Genomic DNA, 14,353 nt, shown 5'->3' with positions numbered 1-14,353 from the left:
TTGAATATTCTGGAGATTCCCGCCGTGAGCTGTTGAGCTCTGTGTTTGTCCCTCCCCGTTGCTCTGTCCATCACCGTGTCTTTCTCCTTTGACTCGGTCGGACGGCGTCTTTTCTTTCCATTGCTTGTTTGAATCCTATAATGATATAGTTGTCCCGCCAATGGCTCCCCTCCCGGAAGCCTTCTTCCCGTCCCTGGACAAGTGCTTCTCCGGGGACGTTCAGCTTCTGTACGCGCCTTCAACATTGAACACATCTGACATGACAGCAGATACTAATCCTGTTTGCGCTTAGGTCCTGGAAGCAAGCTTTCCTATACACATGCAATCACGCCAGCATAGATGACGATGCGGAGCAATTACATGCCTTTCTATCGCATCCCGACAGCGTCCAGATCCTCTCGAATTGCTTGAACGGGTTCCCTTCTCCATCGCCGAAATCTAAGACGGACTTTGAATCTAAAACAGCAGCCATCCATGCCGAGACTAATGCGCAGTCGTCGTACGACCTTAAGGAGATCAAAGCGGACGCTCTCTGGCTCAGTGAGAAAGCGGGGATCGACGAAATCAGCGCGCTTCGGATCACCGTGTTGGAATGGCAACACCGACCTGCTACACGCCTCTTGACTCGCTTCGCCGGAGAGGAAACAACAAGTTTACAAAGTGCAACAGGGGCCGATAATCTGCGCGCGTCCCTCGCAGGTCCTGCTCTGGCGGAAATTCTCAATCGCAAGATCCTGACGAATGATGATTCTGCCGACTTTCTTTCCGAGAAAAGCAGGCGCTTGCGGCTGCGTAGTCTCTATCTCGCCGAACGAAGCCACGTTATCAAGACATCCCGCAAACTTCTAGGCTTTTTCCATCTCAGCAAAGTCGAAGTTGGTATCACCCAGCAAAGCGATTTGTGCCGTTTAGGCGCCAACATTTTCGAAGACAAATTCAAAGGAGGAAATTGGCACGCATTTAGTGAAAGCTGTATTGATGCTGTTCGCAGTCGACTGACGTCTCTGGCGGAAGATGGCGGGTGGCTGAGCGTCACGGAGAGTAGCCAGCAAGTGGAAGATTTGCGGACGACGACTCTCGTCGAGGAAATCCTTCATATCGTGCAGATATTATTTTACCAACTCCAGGCCTCCACGGAGATTCCATCCGCCAAGCTCGTGCTCTCTTGGCTCAAGCTGATGGTTGAGTATAGCTTTTTAGAGCCCCTTGTCATTGTGAGTTTCTTTGTGCGCCTCAGAAATCAGACATACACTGACTAGTTGAAGCCATGCCAGGATCCCCTGGAAGTGTTGGTGCCTCTTCAGGGTTTCGTCTCTCTAACCACTATAGCACTTCTTAAGCTCCAGTTGTCGATTCCTTCACTCATGAACAGGACGTTTACGAAGGGCAAGAACCTTGAATCGTCTAAAACTCCTTATTTCTTGGGCAAGGAGGAGCTCGGCCAAATCCATGAAATGTTCCTCTCTGAAGGAATTGAATGTAAGACTGCTAACCCGGCCGCATTCGCGTGGGGCATGATTTTACACACCATGCGAGAACTCGCCTTTGAAGACAGGGAGACCCGCGAGCTAGAGCAATTCCATAGTGCGGTTGATTCCTTTCAGTCCAATACACCCGACTCAAATGTCGGCCGGTCATCCGAGTCTTCTCTGTACGAGGATTTACTTGATCGCGCACGGACATTGAACTTCACTATCGATGATTCCATTAATGCTTTGACCTCAGATGTCATGAAGGAAGTTGTCTTTGACACGATCGTCGCATTGGCGACTAAAGTCGGGTTGACATCCGCGGTCGATGATCAACTAACAGGCAATTGGATCAGAGTGGTGTTGCTAGACTTTCTTGGGGCTGCAGTGGTCTTCTTGGACTATTCTCCGGAGATCCTCGAAGCCGTCCTGGCGATCCTTGATGGGCCTGCAGCAGACCCTCAGTGGCTTTCAGACTCACAACCGCCTCTCTCCACAGATCCACGGCTGCGGTTCGTCAAGGAGGATCGTTTGATGGACAAAATCTTCCGGCTCGCACGCTCGCGATTCCCATATGAAACAGTACCTTTCCTGAAGTTGTGCCGTGCTCTTGTGAGCAAAGATCTGGTCGACGAGGAAGGCCTTCCCTTGATTGTCGCGGAGCTGGAGAACATGGGGTCATTTACTCAAGCCGTGCCTGATGGTTTCCACGGTTATCAAACAGTGAGAGAGGATGAAAACGCGAACTTTGTCACACTCGTCGAGCCGTTGCCGATGGTTTCGTCCACTCCTCGGAGGTGGATCGGCAGCCGTGATATGGGCAATGCATTGGTTGTCACCGCCTCTTCCCAGATCCCATCAACGGCAGTTGGTCAGGTCATCTCTGAGTCGAGGCCTGCAGTCATCGCGTGGCATCACGACTACTCCTGTTTGAGCTATCTCGGAAGCTGGTTGGAAGAATGGAATGAGCAAGGTGGTTTCGCAGCAGGCTATGGGGACGATTCTGTTGCGGATTCCATCGGACTTCTTGCCGACCTCATGGTAGCTGCTAAGGATGCGCAGGCACAGGATGGAGATAGATCTGGCGCCAAGCGAATCCTAGAACTGGCGAGTGATGGTCTTTCTCACCAGGGCGATATCATATCCTTGATATTTGAGATTTTCGAACGGAACCTTCCACTTGTTGGCTCAAGAACAGGCTTGGATACTGTACTTGAGAGCACGATTGCCTGTTTACGGTTTATTCATGCCCTGTTAGAGGTTCTCCCAGGCAGAGTCTGGCCATTCCTCTCCCGTAGTGGCTTACTGGGCACCGACGGAAAAGGTGGCGTTATGACGACCATCATATCTGCTGCGGAGGTAACAACGGGAAACTACCCTTTCCTGTTGGGCTGTGTACGGTTGTTTGATGCTGTTGTCGACGATGCAGCCTCTCGCGCCGTCTTGAGACGGAATCCCAATGGCGTCAACGGAAAGACAATGAATGCTGCAAACTGGACCGCGGGCGTTCCTTCACATATGATGCGCGGCATTCTACTTAACTTTGTGCGGACAATGGTCGACGCCTACAACAGTAATGGAAACTGGAGATTCAATGCGATCGAGCAAAGGTTTGCGGTAAACACCTCGCTTGCCAGGACATTTGAACGTATCCTTTATTACGCATACGGAACAAACGAGGATGAAAAACTGGACTTGAAGGCTACTGGTGTCTTCTCATCCTCCGCAACATTCTTGCTGGAGGTGATGCGTCCCGAGGCGACTGCTGAGCTGCCGTTCAACTGCATTTTACGCCTGATTCTCGATGGGTTACAGGCTCCTTCTACTCTACACCTTCGTTACTTGGCGCTCGTTCAGAAGCAGGTGCTAGCGACATTAGATCTTTCCCTCAGGCTGTTGCAAGCAGCACGGTGCCTGAATCTTCCCCCGTCGCTTCTCGAAGAGCAGCTTTTCAAGGCTACCCCTGCTCTGGTGAAGTTGTATGCTTTGGATGACGCATATCGGTTCCCAATTATCTCAATCTTAGAGATCCTCATATCGGGCGCCGCTTCGGATCCCGCGAAGGAACCACCATCCCTGGTCGGTCACCTTGGTCCCGAGTCAGCCTGCCTCTTTCTCGACATTATATCCCAATTCGATAAACCTCTCAATGACCAGCGCCTCCGACTGGCAATCTGGCAATTCCTGTCCACCATCATAAGCAAGCGTCAACCATGGCTTGCTGTTTACATACTAACGGGGACGTCGCCGCGCCAATCGCTGAAGAAGGATGACAAGCAGAAGGAGGTTGCTATGAGAGGAGCTCCTTTCTTGCAGATCGCTCTTGACACTCTTGCGAGGATAGAGCAGACTGACCTTCGATTAGCACTTTCGCTACTGGCTTTTGTTTCGCATGCGCAGGAGAATTGGCCATGGGCGACACCCGAGCTCAAGAAACACCCACAATTCTTTACCAGCATTGTTAACTATGTCTCAAAGCTGAAGATCTCGTCTCTGTCAGCGACCGACCAGGTTTTCGCTACTCAGATAGCGGCCGTGGTCGCGGATCTCTGCGGCGTCTATCTGCATGCGGCGAAGGACATGCAGGATAAGGGCTTCTACAAGACCATGATTCCCCTTGTATCTTGGTTCTCCAAAGATGCGGTGGACGTATCTGCGTACAACGTCTCACTACATGCGAATCTCAAGAAGAACTTCGAAATGAGATACCCTGGGTGCAAACTTGCCGACTTCAAGAGGTCCCCGCTGCAAACCCGGTCTCTGGGACCAGCTTACTTCTATGATGTCGATTTAGGCCAGAAGCTTCTCTCATACGACTTTGCCTGGACAGGGACTCGAAACCAAGGGTTTGCCGAAGAGTTCCAGCGCGCCAACCTCAACTTGTCATTAGTTGAGGCGCAAGTGGTTTGTGCTCCTCGCATTTCATGAAGGAAGAAAGTTTGCTAATCGGAAATCTTTGCAGAGTCTTCTCTACAGCTGGAAGTTCTTTGCCATCGAGCATTGCGAGGACTTTATGGCGGATCGCGAAGTTCAGAAGTCGATGGCCCTGGTCGTACAGAGCTGCCTGGAAGCCAACACGAGAGGCGTTCCTCAGGAGGCCATCTTCGAACGCATACAGCAAACACGAGCGGAGTTTGCCCAGGCCCTGCTTCAACGCCTGGTTACCGTTGGCGCCAAGGGAGCCGAGGTGTTCGGTCTTCTCAAGGTCGTATGGGATGCATTGCGATCTCGCCGTACTTCTTACGAAGAAGCTATTATCAATGACGACACGGAGTATTACCGCTTACTGTTGAACGTCCTCTTCCTTGCACTGCAGTTCCACCTCGATACCCCTGCTCGGGCCGCACCGGAAACTCTGACCAAGAAGGCGGAAGTCTCCTCTGACCTGGGAGTCGTGGTTGAAGTTGTCAAGGTTGTTGTTGCGCAAGGCTTCAAGTCCTTAGTGACTTATCTCCACGAGCAACCCGAAAAATGTACGCCCAAGGACTTTGCGCTCCTCACCGCGATTTTGCAGAGTGCCTTGCAGGTCAAGAACGTCGATCGCTCGTTTGAACACATCGTCTACCACATTGCCGATAACGACACAGCACGACTTGCAACATCGTTGTTCTCATGGGCTGATCAGCGGACTGTGGCTGGCGACCCTGTGTACGGCGAGCTGAGCATGTCCTTGCTGGTCAAGCTGTCCACCATCCCCATGCTAGCCGAGCATCTAGCCGTTGAGACGGTCCTCGCACGGATCTCCACGAGCCGACTCTCGACCTTCATGCGCCAGAGCAAGGGATTCGGCCCATTCGACCCAGTGCCCCGACTCTATTCCATCTGGACCGGTGGCATCCTTCCCCTGTGCCTGAACCTCCTCTACCATGTGATGCGCACGGCGCCGGAAGTGGCCGGGTTCCTCAACCAGTTCGAAGGCCAATTGACCCGCTCGGCCGAATCATTCGCCGCAACCCGCGCGGTCAGCGCTTCCGGGGTCGCTTCCACCCGGCGACTCACTCTCAGCATGGTCTCGGAAGCGTACTCCCTCGCGCTGATTTCGTTCATCCTGACCCGGTTTCGTGCAGCCGGCGCCAGCATCGGCGTGGACGCTCAGGCGATCCAGGAACTGAAATGGGACAAGGCACAGGTCAAGGAGGACATCGAGGAGCTGCTCGAGCGCAAGCAGAGCCTCCGGGCGCGGATCGTGGCCACCAGTGACAAGGAGCTGGAGCTGGCGCGTCAGAAACCGGTCGATGCTGCCTCGGGGGCCGAGAACCGGCTGGAGGAGAAGATCACGAGTGAGCTGAAGGCAACGTTGGTATGCCTTGGTGGGGATGAGGCGTGAGCTATTTTTTCCCTGAAGAATGGCGTTTGTTTAGAATTCCAAACCAGACCAAGATCTTTGCTTTCTCTTCCGTGGGAGGAGGACTGTTCTATATGTCGTACTTATGACCTTTTATTATTTTCCATCTGGTGAAGCGAATTCAAGGGGGTACTTTTTTGTTTAGGGAGAAATCTATTGCATAGGGGGTCTGCTATTGTCTTTCCAGGTAGTATTCGGATCAGATATGTACAGTACAGTACTGTGGCAAGGTAGTAGTTTACCTAGGTACTCAGTGGTTGACAGGTCAAGAGTGGCCTGTAAGTTCGTAGTACCTTTCTTTCCCTTCGCAAACCACCCACCCTACTCTACCCAGACACAATAATCCAAGCATGAATGAATGTTTGCTTTCCCCAAGTCCCACTGTGCCAGATAGTGGCACTCTGTACGGAGTAGGGAGCAGTCCAGTCCATGATCGATTGTCCCCATCTCCATCTGATGCCGATCCCCCGCAACCACTCCCCCACTCTAATCCCTCTCCATCCCCTCCCATCAAACCAATCAATCAACAACCACCCCATCAATCCACCCAAACCCCAAAAAAGAAAGAACCTCGGCCCCCTCCAAGCCAAGGAAGGTAACCGACCACCCGAGCCAGAATGCGGGGAGAAAGAGGTGTGTGTGTGTATGTGTATGTGTGTGTGTGTCAACACCATCAACCTACCTATCTAGTAAACGAGAGAGAGAGAGCGACAGGGAAAGCGGAAAAGCCGAGCCGAAATCTATGACATCCAATCAATCCATCCGCAGCAACTGCCTCTTTTCCCTTTTCCCCCAAACCCCGGGATTTAACCTATTATCCAGTTCTCCAATCAGCCAGAACCTAAGCTGGGTTAATCCCGGTGTGATGGGCTACGAGGGGGGGGGGTTGCGTGTCTGCATGTCGATTGGGGCCGGGAAACCCCCCTGCCGGTTTCCTACTGGAGTATTGGATTCGTTGTTAGTTTAGGTACGGAGTAGTGTGCAGTGATCTATCTTATACATACTCACCGCTGCATAAGGACGTCGTCCCCTGCTAGCTGGTTGTGCTCGTATAAGTGGCATTAGCAGCATGGATAAACACGCCAAAGCCAACTAACTAAATGGGTAATGGAGGAGGAGAGGAGAAAACGACCAGCGGATCATAACTATGCATGCACGATGGATGGATGGATGGATGGATGAATGGGCCGCCGCCGCCGCCGCCGCCCGCGGTGTTGGGCCTGTGCTTCCCCTCCCCTCTTCCCTCTCTTCCCTTCTGCGTGGAGATTTTTTGGACTAGCTGGCGAATTGATTGATTGACTGATTGACTGATTGACTGATCGAAACTGGGAATTGATTTGGGTTGGATGATGGACTGGACTGGACTGAGTCGATTGACGTATTTATATCGTTCCATAGTATCCCATCCCTTCTGCATGACTCGTAGTTCTCTTTGTTTTTTGTGGATGTGAGGTTTCTTGATTGCAAGCACTGTACTGTACATCTGCGACTGCTGTATCCAGCGGTCTTGTCTTGACTACGTACGATATTCTATAAAGCTTTCGTTGTATACATTACACCGATATACCCCCAAACCCCAGCAAGCATCTTATCCTATCCTATCAAGTGCATGCCAGCCACTGGGATGCAATAACTTCCACCACCCTCTTCTTTCTCACCTCACTTGCCCACTGCACCCTTTACCTCAACAAAAATGCCCTTCCAATCCCGCTGGTCCATCGACATCCCCAGCTGCCACCTCGCCACCCTCCTCTTCACCTCCTCAACCCACCCGCTCTCCCACACCCACCGATGTTTCCTCGACGCCGCCCGCCCGGACACCCACTACTTCACGGAGCACTCGTTCCGCCTCTGGAGCCAACGGCTCGCCGCGGGGCTCCGGACCGCCGGCCTGCGGCGCGGGGACCGCGTGCTCCTGTTCTCGGGGAACGATCTGTTCTTCCCCGTCGTGTTCATGGGAATCATCATGGCGGGCGGCATCTTCACGGGAGCGAACCCCACCTTTGTGGCGCGGGAGCTGGAGTATCAGCTGCGGGACTCCGGGGCGACGTTTCTGATCTGTGCGCGGGGCAGTCTGGAGACCGGGGTGGAAGCTGCCCGGGGAGCGGGGTTGGGGTTGGATCGGGTGTTTGTGTTTGATAGTGCGGTCTTTGAAGACAACGATGATCTGCAGAGCAAGCTGGACGAGAGGCAGGGTTATCGCTACTGGGGCGAGTTGATCGCCTCCGTCGAGGAAGGGAGTCGGTGGGCGTGGGACGATCTGATGACCCCCGGCGCGGCGGAGGCGCAGACGCTGGCGCTGAATTACTCGAGCGGCACGACCGGTCGACCCAAGGGGGTCGAGATCACGCACAAGAACTACGTCGCCAATCTGCTGCAGTATAACTTCCTCTTCTACCTGTACCCGGACTGGGTGCAGCGGCTGGCGCGCGCGCGCTGGCTCTGCTTCCTCCCCATGTACCATGCCATGGCGCAGAATATCTTCATCGCCGCGGCGCTGCGGCGCGGCGTGCCCGTCTACATCATGCCCAAGTTCGATATGCTGAAGATGCTCGAGTACACGGAAAGGTTCCGGATCACGGACCTCATCCTCGTGCCCCCGGTGGTGGTGGCGTTGGCGAAGCACCCGGCCGTCCGCAGCGGTAGGTATGATCTGAGTAGCGTGGAGGGGGTCGCCAGTGGTGCGGCGCCCTTGGGCGCGGAGGTCTGCGAGCAGGTTGAGAAGCTCTGGGAGCCGGGCCGGATCACGGTCCGTCAAGGTTGGGGAATGACCGAGTGAGTTCCAGTCTTGCTGTGCTGGATGTGCAGGGCAAACGTGTGGCGAACGACCACCAGCTAACAGACACCCCTGTCGGGCTCGCCGTTAGGACGACATGTTCACTGTTGGGCTGGGACCCCACGACGAAGACGCACCCAGCATCGGTGGGTGAGCTGAATGCGAACTGTGAAGCCAAGATCATGGCTGACGATGACCGGACGGAGCTGGGACCGAGTCAGCGGGGTGAGCTGTGGGTTCGTGGGCAGAATATCATGAAAGGCTACTGGAGGAATCCCGCCGTAACCAAAGAAACCAAGACTGGAGACGGATGGTTGAAGACAGGCGATATTGCCTTCGTGGATGATCAAGGTCTGTTCCATGTGGTGGACCGGAAAAAGGTAAGCTAGTGAGACAGACGGTCTTCCTGCTCGCCACCTGCGGCGGATCACGATCGGACACGCCGGTCCTGCATGTCTTGTTGCCTCTCTCTATCTGCGATGCTAACCGCCACTCCTGCGTTAGGAACTGATCAAAGTCAAGGGAAACCAAGTCGCGCCAGCTGAGCTAGAGGCGATATTGTTGGATCATCCTGCAGTGGCCGATGCCGCCGTCATTGGTGTACCAATGTAAGTGGTTGAGAGGCGACCTTTTGACAGCAAGATCAAAACAAAAAGACGAATTGCTTACACAATTTCTGGAATAGGAATGACGATGAGCGCCCTCGAGCATATATCGTGCTGAACTCCGGACAGAACGCCACCGATAGAGACATCTTGTCATTCATGGACGACAAGGTCTCGCCGTTCAAAAGAATCACCGGAGGAGTGGTATTCATCGACGCAATCCCCAAGAATCCATCAGGGAAAATCCTGCGAAAGATGCTTCGTGAGCGTGCTGATGGGGAGATGCAGCCGACTGCAAGACTATAAATCTCTCTCTCCATTGTCTTTGTATATTTGTCCTGCTCTTGCTTCCTCTACCAACACAGTAGAAAGCCTGTTTTCCACGCCCGGTCATTAGCCAGAGAAGCTATTGGAGAATACAGAGATCTCCAATAATGGTTTTGTCTCATCTGTCCGGGGATATGGAACGCCTGTCGTGGCTATACGGTAACGTAATCACTGATTCGTGACCCAATTATTTTGCGCTGTAGTAGGCAGCTAGATTGAAACTTGCTCATGAGCGGCAAGATGCAAGCTGGTATACGATCGGTTTGGGAGGCGAGCAATGAATTGTCCAAGTGATCAAGGGTATTGTGGCCCAAGTAGAAATAAAAAAAAATAGATAAAGCAAGAGCACCAGTCAAGGCTACCCAGTAGAAAGGAACAACCGATCGATCGACAGAATGCATCTGAATGAGTGCACCTGTCATTGGCTGTAGCGGGTGAGCTTATACCGGACAGCAGGAACTAGACATTACCTAGATCTGGCATGGAAGACGTGCCTGCAGTGCCTGCAGAAGCAGGCTGACCCATTCACCGCCACATTGGGGCGGCGCGGGAGCCTCGCACTTACCACCACAAACACAATTGTCGGTGGCATGCACAGAGGAGGGGTCATATAACCACATCGATTACTCATGATTGATTTCAATTAATCAATAATCGGGCAAGTTCCTCGTGGATGGGGAAATGGCGAGCTGAGGGCTAGTCCAGAGTGCAAAGAGTCTCGACCTCCACCGGGTTCCACGCACCCTTAATCGCAAATTATTAGCCTAAGACCTAGAACTGGATCTACGCCAACAGTCGATCGGTAGTCAAGGCGCAGCTGAGATGCACGGCAACACAACACAATGAAAGGACCCTTAGATGACCAAGCCATGCAAAGGCAGGAAAGGCGAGCAAAGAGGCGATAAGAAGATCACGAGACAGGGCTCCATGGATCCAAAGTAGTTGACTGGTCGTAACTTTGCCGGGTCCTTCGCGGCGCCATTGACAGGGGTAATTCGAATCGAACAGTCTCAACCATCGTGTTGGGTCCGGTTCGCTTGGCTCGATTTTCCGCAAATTCCCCGCCTCCGAGACTCTGCTGGAGATTCGAGGCACGAATCGAGGCTTACACGGTCCAGGACTCCAAGGACTCCAGGTAGCCTTATGGCGTTCTGACTGGGCCGCTTTCTCCCTTTAAGAATTAGCGGGTCTCCTAGCCGATGGCACAGAGTGGTGGCGCTTCCGCTGGGCAGCTGAACCTGCCTTGCTTCAGGACCTTCATCCCGACCTGTCTAGCTCTCTTGGGCCTATGATCGGGGTGCATCTATAGTTGGAGGTCATTCTCGTCGGTTGCGATCGGTTCGTAAGCTCTCGTGGCTGATGATGGCACAGCTGGACTGGGAGGGGCTAACCTCCCCCCCCTCTGTCATAGCCCACTCGAATAGTGCGCGTTAGTGAAGTAGACTGTCATTTCCATCAGATATGTCTCTAGTCTTTCTGTAGTGGAGTCCGCATATCTCCGTGGGCATATAACTAAAAAAAAGGCGTGTTTCGTGCCATGCATGGGTTGCCCTAAGGCCGGATGTTATTGCTGTTGTTACCGTCTATATTGGTTGCGCCATGGTCCAGTCTCAATTATAAAGACCGTCCGATATCTGCGAGCATCGAGTTAAATCCAAGCATATCGTACTTTTGATCTGTTCACCTTCTCTCCTGGTGCATCTGGATGCGACGCTTTTGCTTGGCCCGGCCTTATTTGTCTCCCTGCAGTCGCCCATCAGAATTGTATAGAAGCAACTACTTCGACAAAAGAAACGAACGTGATACAGTACCTCACCCATTCCTTGTGCTACATGGCCTTCCCAATGATAGTTTGGTCCAAATACTTACTGAATGTGTAGTTCATTTTGCCCACAGCTTAACGAGCAGCTGGGATCCTATTGGCCGCCACAGGGAACTATAAACCCTAAGCCTCCTTGCAATGAGGTGCACGAATGTTAAGACGGCGATTCCGAAGAATAACCAGATAGCGTCGCTCGGAATCATCTACTCTGTTGCTTGCATAGTTTGCGCCCTAGTCCTTCTTCAGCGTATCCGGCGTCGACGGCTCAGGTACGCATCAGCAGAGAGGCAAATGGATCCGCTGTCATCTTCGCTAGAGAAGGGAGGTGGCGACGGACCAAGCAGTCCAGTGGGCCAAGGCTACGGCGTTGCCTACCTGCAATATCCGATCTCCCACCACGCTAGCTCATTCCCTTCAGCTTGCGACGTTCTGCAGCCCTTGTCGCACTCGTCTCAATTGCCATCAAGTGGTTATCTGGCGGCGGTCTTAACTCGAGAGCGGAGCTCGTGGACGTCGCAACACTCGTATTCCAGCGAAGAGCTTGCTCAACCAGCCCCCGGGAACGCCGCTATGAACAGAATTTTCAATTCCTCCACCTGTCAAAATGATCTCGGTGGCTTGTCTCCGGAGCGGTTGAATGGTGGCAGCATGGCCCCGAACGCTCCACCACGGACGGGTTCATCCCCGGTTGGGTGGCGTACCGAAAGCCACAGCCAGGAACCGCCGCTCAATGTTGCGGAGTCTAGCGGAACTCAACCGACGCGGAAATCCGAGTACGCAGTCCAATACATGCGCGATGCAGACGAGGAGGGAGTGCGGACCTGGAAACGGGTGGTGGTGGAGTACAGTTGATTTCTTGATAATGTGTGTGGTTTCTGTCGCTTACTTGCCTGGATTTGCTTCTGAGGGGCCTTCTCCTTCTTCTTCGTCATGCTTCGGTTATTCCTCCTCATTTCGAAATGGATAATGTTCTCATCAGGGACCAGTTCCAAGCGCATGCCAGAAAGGCAAGCTCGAGGATTGGGTGGCATTTTTTTAGTTCTTGATTTGTCAAAGGAGTTTTTAGTCTGTGGTTGATGATGATTGATGACTGAATGATAATCGGAAGTGTTTGTCAGAGTTGGAAAGAGAACATCCGGGTCAGTAGAAGAAAAGGAGATAACAGCGATGAGGAGTCAGCTGCTTCTGCAGTAGAAGCACTTGTGGCACGCTGTCCCATCTCTTTGGCAGATCTGGAGCTGTACAACATAGAGATTCGCAGTTGAGTCGCTTACAGACCCATCAAAGTATAGCTCTCGGGAGCCGCGTTGACCTCGCACAAGTAGCAACGATGGAGACTCAGGGCGTCTTTAGCCAAGTGCAGTGTCTTCTTGCGATGAAGGAAGGATTTAGTACATACAGTACTTTCCTACCTTCCAATGCCCTTGGATATAACTACACATCCCAAACTGGACTAGTGTGGCTCACATGGCAGTATAGCTCTCCCCCTGCTGAGTCATCCGAGCTCTCCGCCGCACCGCGAGATGGAAGATCCGTCGGGCATCCAAGCTCACTCACTCCCTGATTTCCAGATTTCAGCAGAGCCATCGGAAGAGAAAAGCGCGAGTAACTGGCCAAGATGACACTTACGACGTACGATACCTCCCCGGATTCTTACGATCTCGCCGCCCTGAATCTGTCGCGCCTGTTGGCACGGTTAGAATACAATCTGCTCTCTTCCGCGGCGGACTTGAGGCCACTCCGACAATCAGACTACCAGCGCAAGAGAGTAGGAGCGGTATGTGCACCCCACGGGACTTGATCAGAACATCTTCCCATCTCAGATACACTGTTCGGAACTTGTGAGGTCGATCAAATGCGCAACGACTCAAGTCCGCATCCGATTCACAATGTCCCCCCTCCTCTCCGCTTGTCTCCACGGCCGAACATCATCACTGACCTGAGCAACCCCACTCCCCAGAACATAGACTACGCCCGCACTACCCTTCAGAACCTCGAACGCAACCTCCCCCAGATCAAGCCTTCCGATCACAGACAAACCCTCCAGACCAACCTCGCACAGCAACGCCTTGTCCTCAGCCGCCTCCAGGACTTTCTAGACCGACTCACCGCCGAAGCGGAGACAAGCCGGGGTAGGAAGCAGCAACACCACGCCGCAGCGGCATTCAGCACTAGCACCTCCGCATCAACTCCCAGCGCAGAAACTGAAGAAGACTCGGACTCGGATTCCGAACCCCTCGACGGGGAAGACCTTCTTGGAACCCCGGAAGATGGCAGCACCACCGACGAAGTAGTCGACGAGGACCGGGGCAATGACACCGTCGAAGACCAGCAACCACAGGCAGAACCACAGCCACCAACCCTCTCCTCCGCGCTCCCCACACCGACTGCCACAGAGGCAGACTCCCCATTACCACCAACGACCACACCAGCACCAGCACGAGCAACGACGATAACAACAACAATCCCACCCACACAACCCTCCGCAACCCTTCGCAACCGCAACATCGCCACCACCGCCCCTCAATCCTCCTCAACCCTAACAGCAACCGGCACCTCACTACACCCAGCCCACCCATCATCATCCTCACCAACAAACCCCAACTCCAATCCCAACCCCACAACAACAGAAGAAACCCTCGTCTCCTCCCGCGCCGAACAAGAAGACCTAACGACATCGCTCCTCTCACTCGCCTCGCAGCTCAAATCCTCCTCGCAGGCCTTTCACGCCTCGCTGGACGCCGAGAAATCCGTGCTGGCGCGCGCGGTCGACGGGCTCGACCGCACGACGACCAGCATGGAGTCCGCGGAGCGGCGCATGGGCACGCTGCGCCGGATGTCCGAAGGGAAAGGCTGGTGGGGGCGCATGATGCTGTACGCCTGGATTTTCGGCTTGTGGATCGTGGCGATTTTGATTGTGTATGTGGGGCCCAAGTTGAGGTTCTAGGATAATTGTCTTCTTGCTAGCGTGGATCTGTTTTGTATGCATTAGCTGGTATATGGAGTTTT

At 53.5% G+C, this 14,353-nt stretch overlaps 4 protein-coding genes across 4 annotated transcripts; all 4 read left to right on the top strand.

The window, feature by feature from the left end:
* Positions 1-92: 92 nt before the first annotated feature.
* ASPACDRAFT_74358 (nucleoporin) lies at positions 93-5,969 on the top strand. Its single transcript, XM_020204190.1, has 4 exons — positions 93-228; positions 293-1,214; positions 1,266-4,373; positions 4,432-5,969. Exons 1-4 carry the CDS (start codon positions 161-163, stop codon positions 5,794-5,796), a joined length of 5,463 nt encoding a protein of 1,820 aa, XP_020061120.1. The 5' UTR covers positions 93-160; the 3' UTR covers positions 5,797-5,969.
* Positions 5,970-7,254: 1,285 nt separating this feature from the next.
* On the top strand, positions 7,255-9,324 carry ASPACDRAFT_109655 (uncharacterized protein; the record flags this gene model as incomplete). The annotated part of the gene is made up of 3 exons (XM_020195412.1): positions 7,255-8,589; positions 8,682-9,072; positions 9,260-9,324. Coding segments are annotated over exons 1-2 (1,375 nt in total), but the record flags the coding sequence as incomplete, so codon positions are not given.
* Positions 9,325-10,987: 1,663 nt separating this feature from the next.
* ASPACDRAFT_1851741 (uncharacterized protein) lies at positions 10,988-12,677 on the top strand. The gene has a single exon (XM_020197212.1). The coding sequence runs from the start codon at positions 11,483-11,485 to the stop codon at positions 12,194-12,196; it is 714 nt and encodes a 237-aa protein (XP_020061118.1). The 5' UTR covers positions 10,988-11,482; the 3' UTR covers positions 12,197-12,677.
* Positions 12,678-12,884: 207 nt separating this feature from the next.
* Positions 12,885-14,349, top strand: ASPACDRAFT_109648 (uncharacterized protein). Its single transcript, XM_020195411.1, has 2 exons — positions 12,885-13,121; positions 13,305-14,349. Exons 1-2 carry the CDS (start codon positions 12,963-12,965, stop codon positions 14,289-14,291), a joined length of 1,146 nt encoding a protein of 381 aa, XP_020061117.1. The 5' UTR covers positions 12,885-12,962; the 3' UTR covers positions 14,292-14,349.
* The last annotated feature ends 4 nt before the right edge of the window (positions 14,350-14,353 follow it).

The sequence above is a fragment of the Aspergillus aculeatus genome (assembly GCF_001890905.1).
Source record: "Aspergillus aculeatus ATCC 16872 unplaced genomic scaffold ASPACscaffold_1, whole genome shotgun sequence".
NCBI classification, from domain to species: Eukaryota; Fungi; Ascomycota; class Eurotiomycetes; order Eurotiales; family Aspergillaceae; genus Aspergillus; species Aspergillus aculeatus.
The sequence above is the reverse complement of the archived record's forward strand: the minus strand, read 5'-3'. Positions and strand labels throughout refer to the sequence as shown.